The sequence below is a fragment of the Macadamia integrifolia genome, unplaced genomic scaffold (genome assembly GCF_013358625.1).
Source record: "Macadamia integrifolia cultivar HAES 741 unplaced genomic scaffold, SCU_Mint_v3 scaffold885, whole genome shotgun sequence".
In the NCBI taxonomy this organism is placed as follows: domain Eukaryota; kingdom Viridiplantae; phylum Streptophyta; class Magnoliopsida; order Proteales; family Proteaceae; genus Macadamia; species Macadamia integrifolia.
The window spans coordinates 270109-285296 of record NW_024870570.1 but is presented as its reverse complement, the minus strand read 5'-3'; the positions used below and the strand labels follow the sequence as shown (position 1 = coordinate 285296).

The 15188-nt window shown below is 40.6% G+C and overlaps 1 protein-coding gene across 1 annotated transcript in view; it reads right to left on the bottom strand.

Annotated features, from left to right (window-relative positions):
- LOC122070314 (protein SEEDLING PLASTID DEVELOPMENT 1) overlaps positions 1 to 15188 on the bottom strand; it is a 50583-nt gene that overhangs the window by 22155 nt on the left and 13240 nt on the right. The window contains exons 2-3 of the mRNA XM_042634441.1: positions 5052 to 5266; positions 4251 to 4401 (exon numbers count right to left, since the gene is read on the bottom strand). Of these exons, the coding sequence (XP_042490375.1) occupies positions 4251 to 4401; positions 5052 to 5266 (366 nt within the window). The remainder of the gene's footprint in view (positions 1 to 4250; positions 4402 to 5051; positions 5267 to 15188) is intronic.

The window sequence follows — 15188 nt, the reverse complement described above, 5'->3', positions numbered from 1 at the left end:
CCAGAAATTGCAAGGAGTTCAGACCACTTACCTGAGATGCTAAAGGAGATTAATAACAATAAGAAAACCAGAAATGATGAAGATCCACTCGGGCTTCCCACCGCAGAGTGTCGACCAGATCAAACACCAGTCCCAAAACCTTGATCAAAACAAGGGTGTCTCAAAAAAGACAATGGCAGCAGAAAGCTTTTTTTTTTTTTTTTTTTTTCATAAAATCATGGGGCTTAATGGGATCCCTCTCCTTTATTTATAATAATGATGGGGGGGTTTACAAATAGGAAACTAAATAAAAGACAACTCCTCTAGTTTCCAATTCTGAAAATAAAAACCGGGAAAATACAAAGACTGAAATTAGCAACTAATTAACCCCCATCAAGGCCCAAATTGTGGGCCAATAGACTAGGCCTGGTCAACCCATCTCAGCCACTATGGTCGACCCCTTTCTTCCTCCTTGAGTAGGTCTTCAATGCTGCATCAAAGGGAGGACCAGATGTTTAGGAGAGGGAAGGGAGGAAAGAGGGGGGAACATGCCTCATTCGAGATGATGGCAGATATAGGGGCATCTTCTGGCAAGCCCAAACGAGTATATAGGTGTGGCCACGACTATAGAGAGGAGAACTCCAGAGGGGTACATTATGGCCGTCAGAAATGGAAGAGTGAATGGCAGTAAGGGCAATGGTGCAGAAACTAAGAATGTTGCGCCAAAGCTAGGAAGCATCAGAGGGAGGCCTAACGGTCCAAAAGGAGTCATTACGGAGATGATGCAGATTAATAACCAAAATAGGCTTGTTTTATTAGGAATAAGCCTATGGTTGGGTTCCATACATGTTAGGACTTTGATCCCATGTGTTTTGAGTATAATAGACCACTTTTATGGGTCTAAAAGGGGGCTCTAAGGATGCGTACGGGATTACTAGTTAGTTTCCATTTTCATTAGTTTCCTTTTTAAGTTGGGTTTGATTTGAGTTATATTTGTTTCCTTAGGAGTCAAGTTATTAGTTGAGTCAAGTCATTAGTAGTTAATTTCCTTTTTCAACCAGTTTCTAATTTCAATTTTTAGTAACTATTGTATTAGGAGAATATTTGGTTTCCTTTTTGAGGAACCTTCTATTTTGTAATTCCCTCCCCCATCAACATTATATATAAAGAAAAGGAGGCTCCTAAAGCTGAGATGATTTTGATAAAAAAAATTAATAGTTGTTGCTATTGTCTTCTTTATGAAGAGTTGTGTTTGATCAAGGCTGATGGAATTGGTGTTTGATCCAATTGACTCTCTGCGGTGTTAAGCCTGAGAGGTTCCTTTCAAGTGTTCTTCTTCTTCTTCTTCAAGGTAATTTTCTTTTCTTCTTATTATATTCTGTTTCAGCCATCTCAGGTAAGTGATCTGGTCTTTTCTTATTTCTGGTTTTCTTTAGAAACCCAGATTTTCCCCTACCGAACCTTCACTGATCTGGACAACCAGCCACTTGATGGATCTCCAATTTTGATCGATTGTTAGGCCAAGTAAAAGGGTGGTTCAACCCACCCTAGTTTGGAGTCAATCAGACCAGCGGTTTTGAAGTTATGCATATTTTCCCTATTCTGTCTGGTTGTAATTTCTGCCCAGATTTGTGAATCAATTTCTGTTGGGTGCTGCTGATTGGTTGCTGATACTATTCCTCATTGATTTAACTTCCTTAATTGATGATTTCAGTCCTATATTCCCGGTTGTTTATTCAGTTACAGAATTGTTAATTTCTGAGATCGATTGTTTGATCTTTGAATTGTTATCAGTTTGGTTATCGTTCTGTTATTGGAATCATTGGGTGATCGATGGTTGTTCTTTGATTAAAAGTTCCTGCAGTTGAGACTTGGTTAGATCTCTATCCTAGTCTACATTAGGAGAAGATTGGAGTGATCCCAAGAGACACATATGCTATTCTTCTTTGAGACAAACTTCCAAATAAGCTTAAAGGAACTCCTATAAAATTTTTCTTCGAGTTTTAGAGGACAACCTTGATCACACAACACTGCAGACATTAATAGCACAAATATAAATCATACCAAGCCAACTACAAGTCTTCGCTAGACACTGCTAAAGGGTTACAACTAAGTCTTCCCTAACCAATGCTAGAGGCTAACAAACTTAAGAAAAATCTTCTTGGATAGCAAGATAATTCTCACCTAACAAGGCGGGTTCCCAGGAGCAAAATATTCACCTCATTACTAATGTGATGTGGATCACAGGAACAAGGCCTCAAAACCAGTCCAGACCAGTTGTGGGATGCAAATTCTGTGGGAGGCAGCCTGGGGTGTGGCTTGGTTCTTGGTTCTCGATTGGTTCAAACCAATTACAGCTTGTGTGGAGAAGAACTGAAGAAGATTCCTTCCTGATTCATGGGCTCCATGGCCAGCTCGCATGGAGGAGTTTAAGCTGCAATATTTTAGAAAATCTTTGATTGATCTAGTTTCCATCTTCATATTTCCTTGTAATAGCTAGGAAGATATTATCCAGCTAGTTTCTAATTTTAGCTTTTACTTTTAGAAAGTAGGAATTCTAATAGTTTCTATCTTTGTAAAAGGGAGGGATTTGATTTGATTCGTAATTCGTTTACAAATAGGATAATATCTAGTTGTAAGGGTATTCCTTTCCTTTCCATGCAAGGAAGGACTCAATTTTGTAATCAATTTGAAAGTTTATAATAAAGGAAGAAGGCTGATCACAGCCCACTGTTTGATGAAGAGAAAAAAAAGGCTTGGATTATTCCAATTGCTGTGAGGTGCAGTGAGGTTAGAGACCTCATGGGTGAGATGCCCAGGGAAGAGTGAGATACTCGACCCAACCTATCCCCTCCTATATTTCCTTCTTCTCGCCCTTTCATCTCTTGTAATCGATAACCCCCTTTTCCCCCTTATTTTTCTGAGTTCTTTCGCCATTTGAGACATATCGAACTACTTAATATCATTGACGGTTTGTTCACTGAAGTCTACCTTGAAGACCCAAATTGCTGCTGCTGTTAGAGCTGATTGAAGGAAGGAAAACTCCCCACCTGCGATTCTGTTTTAGGGGTTTTATCTGAAACCCTATCCCTGATCAATCTCATCAACTAAGAGGACACCAAGACTGATATTTGAAAGATCAAATCTCCACTTCAAGACCTCCACTCAATGGCTATTTGAAGACCATCCAAGATCCTGTCTGGAGTTAAGTCCCTTGTGATTTAACCTTACATTATAATGAGACATAGGAAGAAATACGGCAGATTTCCGTCTTATCTTGACAAAAAGAAACACCTTCAAACCACAACCCACAGAACAGAAACAACTCTGAATGCATGGCATTATGTGCACACCTCATCTGTGCAATTTTGTGCATACTATCTGTGTGCCATTCTATGCACTACAGAGCACTCTTTGTGCTCCTATCATACCTATCTCACAGAGCACCCTCTCTGTGGTCTTCTCCGCTCAAAGCACCACCAAAAGAGGAAATCACACACATCCAACCACCGCTTCTCTCTTCCCTTTTATATTTAAGGATTAAACGATTTGGGGGAGAGTCAATTGGTTCCCATGAGGGCACTGCCAAGTGCAGGTCCCCCTCCTTTACTTTCACGAGGAGGAAACCCAGCAAGTATGATATTGAATATTCCAAACTTAATGAGCAGGAAACTTCAAATAAGTTGCTGTTATCAATCACAAATTGAATTCAGTTTTCAACCTCAATGACAATGAAGATATCTTCTCTGATTCTAAAGCACTATTACTTAAGTTAGAAATTTAAAGAGAATGACATGTTGCATGTACTAGTGTTTTCTCCGCAGTAGGAAAATCATTAATACATATGCTAACAGGATATAACCATGCTTATACCGTCTAGGATCTTCTGCACCTGTTGAGATCCTCTGCACCTATTTTAACTAAAGTAGTTTAAGGTATCAACGTCATATACAGCTGAGCTGCCACATTACATCACGGAGTTGAGAAGTACCGGACAGTAAAATGCGGTGAAAACCCATATCAACTACATGTATTCATGACCATAAGTGCCTGAATTTGGCAATAAAGCAAACATCAGAACACATACCCAAACATGAAATCTAGACCCATACAAGGAATCTGAAATAGGTATTTATTATTAGTTTATTACTACATTAGTGATGAGATAAACAATACAAGACACAAGAGTTTTTGTCATTTTCATTTTTCTATTAAGCTTAAATCACATAATAGAAGGAAAAGCATCCAAAAAAATCTCAAACATGCTACACCTTATGCTGCACATCAGAGTTAGGGACTTGCATCCTGCGAGCTTTACCAATTCCTGCATGAGGAATATCACCATCACCACCTATCTCATTTGAGGTGTCAACAATCATCACACGTTTCTTGTAGTCATCGGCAAGCATGCGAGCTATTTCCCTGAAAATTTTAAAGTACAAATTCTTGGTACAGTCAATTAGTTTTATATACCTCAGAATCACATGTTCCATTCTTCAGAAAGGCACATGTAGCTCCCTTATACAATGATGTACTAACACCACCCTTGATCTTGTTTTCCAAAGAAAATGCACTATACCCAAAGATGCCTACCCTCTGGTTAAACACCATAATTAGTAAATAAACATGAAAAAAATGGAACCTCTAGTTAAGAGATACCATACAGGACGTTTATAATACAAAAGCATCTTCAAGACAAATATTTAGCCATAGTAGTTTTATAAGGTAGAGTAATCTCACTTTTGGTTTGTGTATATACATATTTCACAGAGGACAGACAGGCCCAGAAAATGAGCATGGATAGGACGAGTCACATTCAGAAAGGTCTAATGTGGAAGAAACTACCTATGAGAGGGGGAAGAAGAAAGTTATAAAAATATGATTGATGGAAAGTAAAAGGGATCTGCAGATCAGAACTGGTCAAGTTTCTCTAAAGTTAAAGCATTGAAGAAAAATTTTAGTTATGGTAAGCAAAGTTTTTATTAGTAAGTAGTTAAACGCTCAAAATACTTCAAATCTGAAACCGATGTATTTTAAAGCAAGTAAATCTCTGATATACAGAAATGACATACCTAATTATCGTAGTCTTTCCAACTCCTGGAGGCCCAATAAGCAACAAAGAAGCCCCATCCTTTACCAAGTCCCGCAATAAATTAGCACTTCCCGATATCGCCCGACCAACACGACAGGTTAAGCCTATAATTGCACCTTTGCGATTCCTGATGGCACTGATGCGGTGTAAGGTTCTGCTGATGCCTGCACGGTTGTCAATAGCAAAGTCACCAACCTGCAATAAGAAGTTTTAGTAAGTCAATTGGGCTTTCTTTCTTTTTTTCTTAATTTATTCCCCCCCCCCTCTATTATTAGAAAGCACCTCATACAAAATTTTCTAGACTCCCAGTGAAAAATATAACCAAACATAATGGTAACGATTATAGGCTCTACTCAAATTAGAAAATTATTCCCATACACCATTCACTAAATTCACAGCTTCACACCACCATCCACCACAACTAATTTAAGTGAGAAAAATATGTTCAAACACCAAAAGAAAATGGCATAGATTCATGGAATCCAAAACTAATGTGATCCAAGTGTTTATCTCAGAGTCAGCAATGTCTGGAACTCCAACTCCTTCGACGAACCCCAAATTGACAAGAAAAGTTAAGACGGACTTCCCATACACTGGAGAAAATTTCTCACTGCTGCACCCACTGGACAGGTTACAAGTTCCAAATCTTTTACTGGCACTTTCAGGTTATTCATAGCCTGATAAGAACTTCCATCAAATTAGGATGAATATTATTATGTCTCACTTGCTTTTGAATATATAATTTAGAGTATGGTCGATCATGATCAAGAGCTTATCGCACCCAATTTCCCTGTTCTTCAGAAGAGCATCCAGTGTTGTGAACTAGCAAACTGTCTACATGCAAAATAGAGCTCATACACTGCTGGTGTTTTGAAACCAGACAATGCATCAAAATAGGCTCCAAACCTCTCTGTTGAATAATGGGTTTTAGGGGTTATATCCAAATGGACCCTCAAGCCCCTCTTTAGGGATTTATTTTATAATAAATAGAGGAGAATTGTGCTCATTAAGGCACAAGTCCATTCCCCAAATCTTCATGGTATCAGAGCAGGTCTGATCAGAAATCTCCAAACCCAAAACCTATCCCTCATTCTTCTTCCCCTACCTTCGATTTCCCTAACCTGCAGAAGAACCATCACCCCACCCCTTCTTCTTCCCTACCTGCGATCGCCCATAAGCTACCCCAGAATCAGTAAGCACCACCACCGGCCACCATCATCTTCTCCATAACCAGTGCAAGAAGCAAGAACCAGGACCTGCCCAAGATCAAGCACACCACCAGCCACCATCACCTTCTTCATAACCTGCGCAAGAAGCAAGAAACAGCACCTGCCCAAGATCAAGCCGCTGCTGCCTGTGGCAAAAAAACTCCATCTACTCCATCTGAATCTACCTGTGATTTCTCCATCAACCAGCTACAAACCTGTGCAACCCTCCATCCCTCAAAATCTCCTTCACTAAACCCCTGTGCTACCATCATCCAATCCCTGCGCTACACTCTTCTAGCGCTAAACTCAAACCCCTGTGCCAATCTCCTAGTCCTAGTCCTAATCCCGCCCAAACTCTTAAGTCCTAGTCTTAATCCTAATCCAACCCAATCTCTAAGTCCTAGTCCTAATCCAACCCAGTAGTCTATTCCTAGTCCTAGTCCTAGTCCTAGTCCAACCCAACCTCACCTTGCGCCAATACCCCTTGCGCAACACCTCCCTGCGCTACCCTGTCTCTCCATAAACTAAACCCTATTCTACCCAAACACCTAATCCAAGCATAAACCCTATACCAGACGATTTTGCTTGTGTTAGGCTCTCTCCCTTGGTGGTGAGTGTACTCCCTCCCACCAGGGGCTCTTCCTTGGCTTTGCAAGTGCTCCATATCTATGATTGATTAGTTTTGGGTCGGTCTTTCTTGCGATTGCTTGATTGTATTTGCACTCATGGTGTCTGAAGATTCTAGGACATCAATTACTCAGGAAGGAGGGGACCCGTTCCTCTGGTCATGACTATCCCCTCTTCTCTACTAGCACCATCAAGTTGGGTGGGAGCAACTAACTGATTTGGTCTCAGTCCTACTACATGTTGATTGTTGATCGTGGTTATGCCGGATTTCTCATAGGTCAATACGCCCTAAACTATAGGTTCTGCTCAAGACAAATGGGATGCTGCCAAATAGATGGTAATGTCCTATCTTATTAATTTTGTCCCCTCCTATTTCTCGAACATATTTGTTACTTGATTCCACTACTAAGATTTGGAAAGCCGCTAAGGCCACCTATTCCCATGTGGGCAACCATGCCCAATATTTTGAATTGAGGAAAAGGTCCATCGGGCTACTCAGAAGGATCTTTCTATGGCTCAATATTACTCTGATCTGTAGGGTATGTGGAATGAGATTGATTATTATGAGACCTATCAACCTATTTGTGAGACTGTTATTGTTGGGTTTAAGAACCATGAGGAGAAGCTTCGTGTTTATGATTTTTTGGCAGGTCTCAATGTTGAATATGATCAGATTAGAGCTAATGTGCTTAATCGTGATCCTCCACCCACCATTGAGGAAGCCTATTCCATTATTCAGGCTAAGGAACAACGTCGATCTGAGATGCTACAGCCTCCTTCTCAAGATCGATCTACTCTTCTGAAACTAGTACAAGTTCCTGGACTAGTACTTCACCTGACAAACTGGTTGTCAAATGAGACTATTATGGCAAGGAGTGTCATACTAGAGAGACTTTTTGGAAGCTTTGTAGACATCCTGCCAATTCTCGTGGGTGTAATCAGGGTCATCGGAAGAAAACCCAGGCAAATCAATTCTGAGACTGACTCTAATAGCTCCACTCCTACAGGTGCCTCCTTCTCTATTGACGAAATGGCCACGCTCCGTCTTGTGCTGACTCAGATGGGATCCTCCATTGTTATTGTTGCTGCCTCCTCTCCAACAACAATCACTGTCTCCCACTCAGCCCAATCAGGTGCCATATTCTGGGGCTACTGATCACATGACTAGTTTACACACTTTTTTTTCTACCTATTATCCCTCTTTAAGTAATACTAAAGTTCGTGTTGTTGATGGTTCTCTTTCATCTTTTGCTGGATCTGTTTCCATTCAGTGCTCTCATTCATTGTCATTGTCTTCTGTGTTACATGTTCGTCAGTTTTCTACTTATTACTAAATATTTGAACTGTAAAGTCACTTTCTTTCCTACTCATTGTGTGTTTTAAGACTTGGTGATGGGGGCAAAGATTAGCAATAGTACAATGAGTGGTGGTCTCTATTACTTGGACACTCGTCCCGCACAGGCTCTACACACTTCATTTGATTCAGCAGTCTCAGAACTTTTGGGTTGGCATCATCGTCTGGGTCACCCTATGGGGCACTTTATCTAGATTATATCCGACGTTAGTTAGACACTATACTATGGACCAGTTTATCTATGATGCGTGTGTTTTGGCAAAACAAACTCAGAATTTTTATCCTCTTTCTGATAATAGAAGTACTATTCCATTTGCTTTACTTCATTCTGATGTTCGAGGCCCTGCCCAATCGTGTCTTTTTTTTTTTTTTTGCTATAGATGGTTTGTTACTTTTATTGATTGCAATACTCATTCCACTTGGATTTATTTATTACATCATAAGAGTGAGGTTTTTCAATGCTTTCAGCAACTTCATTCCATGATTTGGACCCAGTTTGATGCTAAAATCAAGATCCTGCGTACTGTTAATGGGAGGTAATATATGGATGGGTCATTTCAATCCTACTTGGTTGATCATGGAATCATCCATCAGACTAGTTGTGTGGTTACCCCAGAGAAAAATGGGGTGGCTGGACATAAGAATCATCATCTACTTGAGGTTGCTCGCTCCTTGATATTTGAGATGCAGGTCCCTGCTCCCTATTGAAGTGAGGTTGTCCTTACTGCTGTCTATCTCATCAACAGGATGCTTCACGTATACTTGGTTTCAAAAGTCCCATTGAGTTGTTATTTGGGTCTCGTACTTTTGTTATTCCTCCCAAGGTTTTTGGTTTTGTTTGCTTTGTTCAAAATCATCAGGTTCCAAGCAAGCTAGACCATCATGGACTCCGATGTATAATTGTGAGCTATTCTCCCACTCAGAAGGGATACCAATGCTATCATCCACCTTCTCGATAGCTTATTGTTTCCATGGATGTGACATTTTGTGAGACTGAGGCTTACTTCCCACCTCTTCAGAGGGAGTCATCTGGTAGTGAAGAGGTAATTTAGATTCCTACTTTTGATTGTCCTTTATTCCTTACCATGGGAAATGGTGCTACTCAAAGGGATACTGGAAAAAATACTACTGGTTCAAAGGTTCCCATTGGTCTAGAGGTTCTGCTCAGGGGGAGCCATCAATTCAAGAGCAGGAGGCCCCATTTAGGGGAGCCACAGATTCAGCAGAAAACACAAGATGGTCTAGACCGCAAGTGATATAGGTATTCTCTTGCAAAAAAATGAGAACTGACAGTACCACTCATATTACCACTGTTGCTCCATTGCTCCTTGATCCTGAGTCTTTTATTCCAGGTATAACCATTCCCTTTACTTTTGATCAGTCTCTTGATGTTCCTATTGCTCATAGAAAAGGTAATATGATTTGTATTCAGCATCCTATTTCCTACATGGTGTCATATAATGCTCTTTCCCCATCATATCGTGCATTTGTGTCTTCTTTGTCCTCGGTTTCCATTCCTAACAACCTGGCAAGAGGCAAATGCAGAACCTAAGTGCAAGGAGGCAATGAATGAGGAAATGAGAGCTCTTTACAAGAATAACACATGGGATTTAGTTATTCTTCCCCTGCAAAAGCGACCAGTTGGCTACAAATGGGTATTCACGGTCAAGCAAACTACAGACGGGACTATAGATAGGTACAAGTCAAGACTGGTGGCAAAGGGTTTTACTTAGACTTATAGGATCAATTACCAGGAGACCTTTGCCCCTGTGGAAAAAATGAATATGGTTTGAGTTATCATCTTCCGTGCAGTGAACCAAGGATGGGAGCTACAACAACTGGGTGTCAGGAATGATTTTCTTCATACAAAGCTAACTGAAGAGATGTATATGGGAATTCCATCAGGATACTCTAGTCTAGAAACACAAGGCAAGGTGTGCAGACTGAAGAGAGCTCTGTATGGATTGAAGCAATCTGCCAAGGCATGGTATGGTTGCTTTCAAAAGGCTATGATAGTAGTTGGATTTACTCAGAGTAATGCTGATCATACTCTATTTATTAAAAGGGTGGGTGATCAGATGACTATGATAATAGTGTATACAACAACAACAATAAGGGGAATTGTTTAAAGCTTATCTCGGTAAGGAGTTTGAGATTAAGGACCTAGGAAAGCTAAAATACTTTCTTAATATTGAGGTGGCACATTCAACCAAGGGTATTGTTCTCTCCCAGAAAAAGTATACTTTGGACCTCCTCTCATAGACTGGTATGTCAGGTTGTAAACCCTTGGATACTCCTATTGAGGCTAACTCTCATCTCAGAAGCAAGGAAGGTGAACATGTTAATAAAGATCGGTATCAAAGGCAAAGGCTGACTGGAAGACTCATATATCTATCCCACACAAGACCAGACATAGCTCATGCAATAAGTTTGGTGAGTTAGTACATGCATGATCCCTATTCCTCACATATGGATGTTGTGAACTGGATTCTTAGGTACTTGAAGACTGCCCCAGGTAATGGCATTTAATTCTCTCCTACAGATCATATGAGGATTAAGGCATACATTATTGCTCATTGGGCAGGTCCTCCAGATGATCGTCTCTCTACCACTAGCTATTGTACATTTGTTGGTGGGAACTTGGCTACGTGGCGCAGTAAGAAGCAGTCAGTTGTGGCTCAATCGAGTTCAGAGGCTGAATTTCGAGCTATGTCGCATGGGATTTGTGAGCTACTTTGGTTGCTGAGTCTTCTTCATAACCTGGGTGTGTCCATCCAAATGCCGATCTTACTATATTGTGATAATAAGTCAGCCACCAGCATTGAACACAACCCCGTTCAGTATGATCGTACTAACTATGTCGAGATCGATAGGCATTTCATTAAGGAGAAGTTGGAGGAAGGCATTATTTGTATTCCTTTTGTGCGGAGTGAATATCAGTTAGCAGATGTTCTCAAAAAGGGACTTAGTAGTACATCTTTTTATTTTATTTTGTCCAAGTTGGATATGTGCGATATCCATGTACCAACTTGAGGGGGAGTATTAAATAATGGATTATTGCGATTATGGGTTTTAGGGGTTATATCCAAACGGACCCTTAATCCTTCTTTAGGGATTTATTTTATTATAAATAGAGGAGGATTGCGCTCATTAAGGCACAAGTCCAAATTCCCCTATTATTCACTCTTTAAAGTAAAATCTGCATATGAAGGGATCTAACACTCAAGCATTCTAAATTAAAAATGTTTATCTTTATGTGCTTTACATGCACTTGTGAACACACTAATTCACAACTCACCATTAAAATCATTGCATATAGAGATATTCCTGGCTCTCACACTGCCAGTGTTGCAACAATTCAATATTAGAAAGAGAACTAATCAGACTTCAAAGCAACCTGAATCATCCATATCAGCATACAACTGATAGGGTGCTATTTTGTAGGGAGAGAAGTAGAAGCGTTGGGAAAGGATAATTGAACAGAATATTGGGTAAATAAAGTTTCTCCGAGGGAATCTTGGCCTCCAGGTTTTACACAGCAGTGTAATTGGTTAAAACTCTTCTCCCCTTTATTAACAATCCCAAACTATCTTTATGCTACAGAGTTCAACATTACAATAACAGAAGCAAGCAACAAAATAGGAGATAAATAGAAGAGTCTTACACGTGGCTAAACAAATCCCACCCTCACTTGCATACATATTAACCACTAATAACCCACCCTCACTTGCACTACATATTAACCACCAATAACAAACCCAGACTCTATCAACTATACCCACTAACTCTCCCTATATAATCGGATAACGTTAGAAACCCCAACTACCATGACCTAGTGGACTCCTAACGTGGACCTTGAACAACACCTTTTGATACAATAATAGGAAGAAAAAAAAACCACCTAACGATAAAAAAGAGATGTAACAACTCCTTCCCCATTGAAATTTCTCGTCCCAAGGGTAAGGTACAAGTAAAAAATTAAAATAATCCCACCCGGATCCCAGATCATGATGGAGTAATTCCCAAGTTGCTTCGGCTGGTGACATTCCTTGCCAATGGATAAGGATCTGTTCTTTGTGTGTTGGGGATATGGCAGTTGTGGTGTTGTTGTTGTCAACACAATGAGAATCAGCACACTCACACAGTTAGTAATATGGCAGTGTGACATGTCTATAGTCTGCGGAGTCAGCAGTTCAACTGATGACAATGTCAGGGCATCCACAGAGATGGTAGTGACAGTGAAATGGCTGAGATGGCACAGTACAGAATACAGTGACAGTGCAAGTGTGTACAGATGCATCAGTGCAGAGGTAGCCATGTGTGGCAATGGCAATGATGTGTGCAGAGCTTGCAAAGGCAGTACAGTGACATGGCAAAGCTTCTGGGTGAGCAGAGATTGCAAAGGTTTGATAGTGACTAGACAGTGCTGGATAGGTCATCCAGTGACTGGGAAGATAGGCATACTTCAGAACCAATTTGGGTAGGCCAAACAGACAATTTGGAAGGTGTCATGAACAAAAAAGTTATAAATCATTGAGTCATCTTCCGACGCAACTGGAATCGAATTGACCCAATTCTGGTTGAATGAGTTGTGGTCGTTTCTATACGGTCACTCGAGTCATGCCAAGTGTTTGGTAAAATGCCCCAAAGAGATGCCTTGCACAAGTAGTAACATGTTTTGGTGCCATGTGGCATGGAATTTAAGGTGTGGTGATCATGTGGGTCCCACTGGTGATGTGGTAGACTTGATGAGGTGGCCTAGTGTGCATGAAGTATTGCCAAAGGTGAAGGTTGCTAGTATGTGGAAGTCTGCTAATTTCTGCTGTAGCAGCGACTTCGCAGATTTTTGGAGTTGCCTTCTATTTGTACTTTGGAGGAGATCAAAACATAAGATATGAGGACCCTTTAGTTAGCTTTCCAAGAAAATTTGAACCAGGACAATTCGATTTTAGAGTGGAAAGTTATGGCTTGTACACAAGGGATCACATGTTTGCTGAAAGTGCAATGTCTACACAGCATTCAGGTTCAAGTCCAGTTTTGGGATTCGTGCACTACACCTAGGTTGTAGGTGTCTTCATAAAAAATATAGCCCTTCGAGTGTTCTTTCAACACCAGTGGAATCAGGTCAATCGGAGCTTGGACAAGAAAGTTATAGTCATTTTTGTTGAAGTTGTGCAAATCTATCCAGATCATAAGCTTCCGCAGATTCAGGGACGATCTTCCATGCCATCTTCCGCCAAAATAGAGGCTAATGCATCTGTGGGTCGTTTTCCAGAGTCTTTGGTGGTGGTAAGATAACCATACACGGAATATCATTTGTGGCGATCAAAGTCAGCGTGATGATGCTTCTTTCAACTTTGGATCAATTTTTGAGCATCTTTCATGCCAAATTAGAGGAAGGCTATTTCTGGAAAAGTTCTCGCATTTTGAGTCCACTTTCATATGCAACAATAATCAACCAAATCAGAGATCAATGGAAAAATTCATACCACTTAAACTTATCAAAGGTCATTCTGCAGATTCGCATCCGAAACCGAAGGGTTGGACCGTACATGGGATTAGGGTTTTTGGTGCCTATTTTAGGAAGTTTATGGGGCTTCTTTCTTGAAAAATTCCAGCACAAGAAAGAGAGGACATAACCAACTCAAGGAGAGAAGAGTAGTCTCCAAGAGAGGAAATCCTAGAAGATTACCTTCAAACGGACATCGATTGTGCTATACTGGAATGATTCTTCAAGCAAATCAAGCTCCATCAAGGGTTTTGGATTGAGAGAAGAAAAAGAGGAGGGGTGCAACGGTGATTGGAGATGTCTGATCTATTGCATCTCAGGAGGTTACCTAGTGACACAGGTAACCAATTTGTCAAATCCCCATTTGTTTTGTATTACTATAGGCTAGACATTCGGGAAACTGCCAGAGTCGGTACTTTCATGTATTGGGAGGGATTCGCATTTATATTGAGCTTGTAATTGGGGCAATCATCTAAAAGCCCATTATTGTTTTGTTTTGGGGTGTTCAATGGGTTTTGGACACAAGGGTTGGTGCTCTCAACTGTAGGTGCAGTCAAAAAGAATGTTAACTAGAAGTTGGTGCTCCAGACCATGGATGTGGTCGAAAAGATGGTATTAAGCAATATACGCTGAGCGCAATTTAGTTATTGCTCCATGGATGTAGGCACACTACCAAACCAAGTTACATTTGTGTCTCTTTGGCGTGTCTATTATTTAGATATGGGAGTGTGTTCTGTAGAGTGGGTGGGCAGTACCTGGGAGGCTTAGCTGTATTGTGGTTGCAAGGTGGTTGTGCATATGAACTTGTGTGATCAGTAAAAAGGCCAGTGTCTACCAATCTGTTCTTAACAGACATGTGTAGGCTACCAAGTTAAGCAACTATGATGGAAACGAATGAATTGGATCAAGTTTTTGAAGGTCGATGTTGATGTAGATCAGGCTTGCACAAGGGGCTGCTAGCCCCATTTAACCAAGTCCAGCCTTGGTCTAGCCAGGCCATTCCAGCCCCATCGAGCAGCAGCTTCTCAGCCCAGATTTGGGTAGTAAATTGGTTTCCTTTTTGGTAAGTTAGACCAGCTCAGCAACAGTTCCTCCCCATCGATCAGCAGTGCTCGGTCTCCAAGTTTTGTCTTCAAAAGGATCTTCTAGAAGCCATATAGCTGTCCCTTATTGTTGAAGAAAGCAGCTTCAAAGAAGAGTTCCAGCAGCCATCGAATTGGCCCAGCTAGCATAGGATTTAGTTGCCTGTTCTGGATTGTAAAGTTGGTCAAGTTCGTTTACTATTTTATAACTTAAGCTAGTTTTCTTTTTATGTTCAGTTATTAGTTACTAAATTACTCCTACTTGGTTAGCAAGTTAGAAACAAGGAAGTTTATTTCCAGCTCTAAGTTTCCAATTTCAGTTTCCTTTTTTATTTCA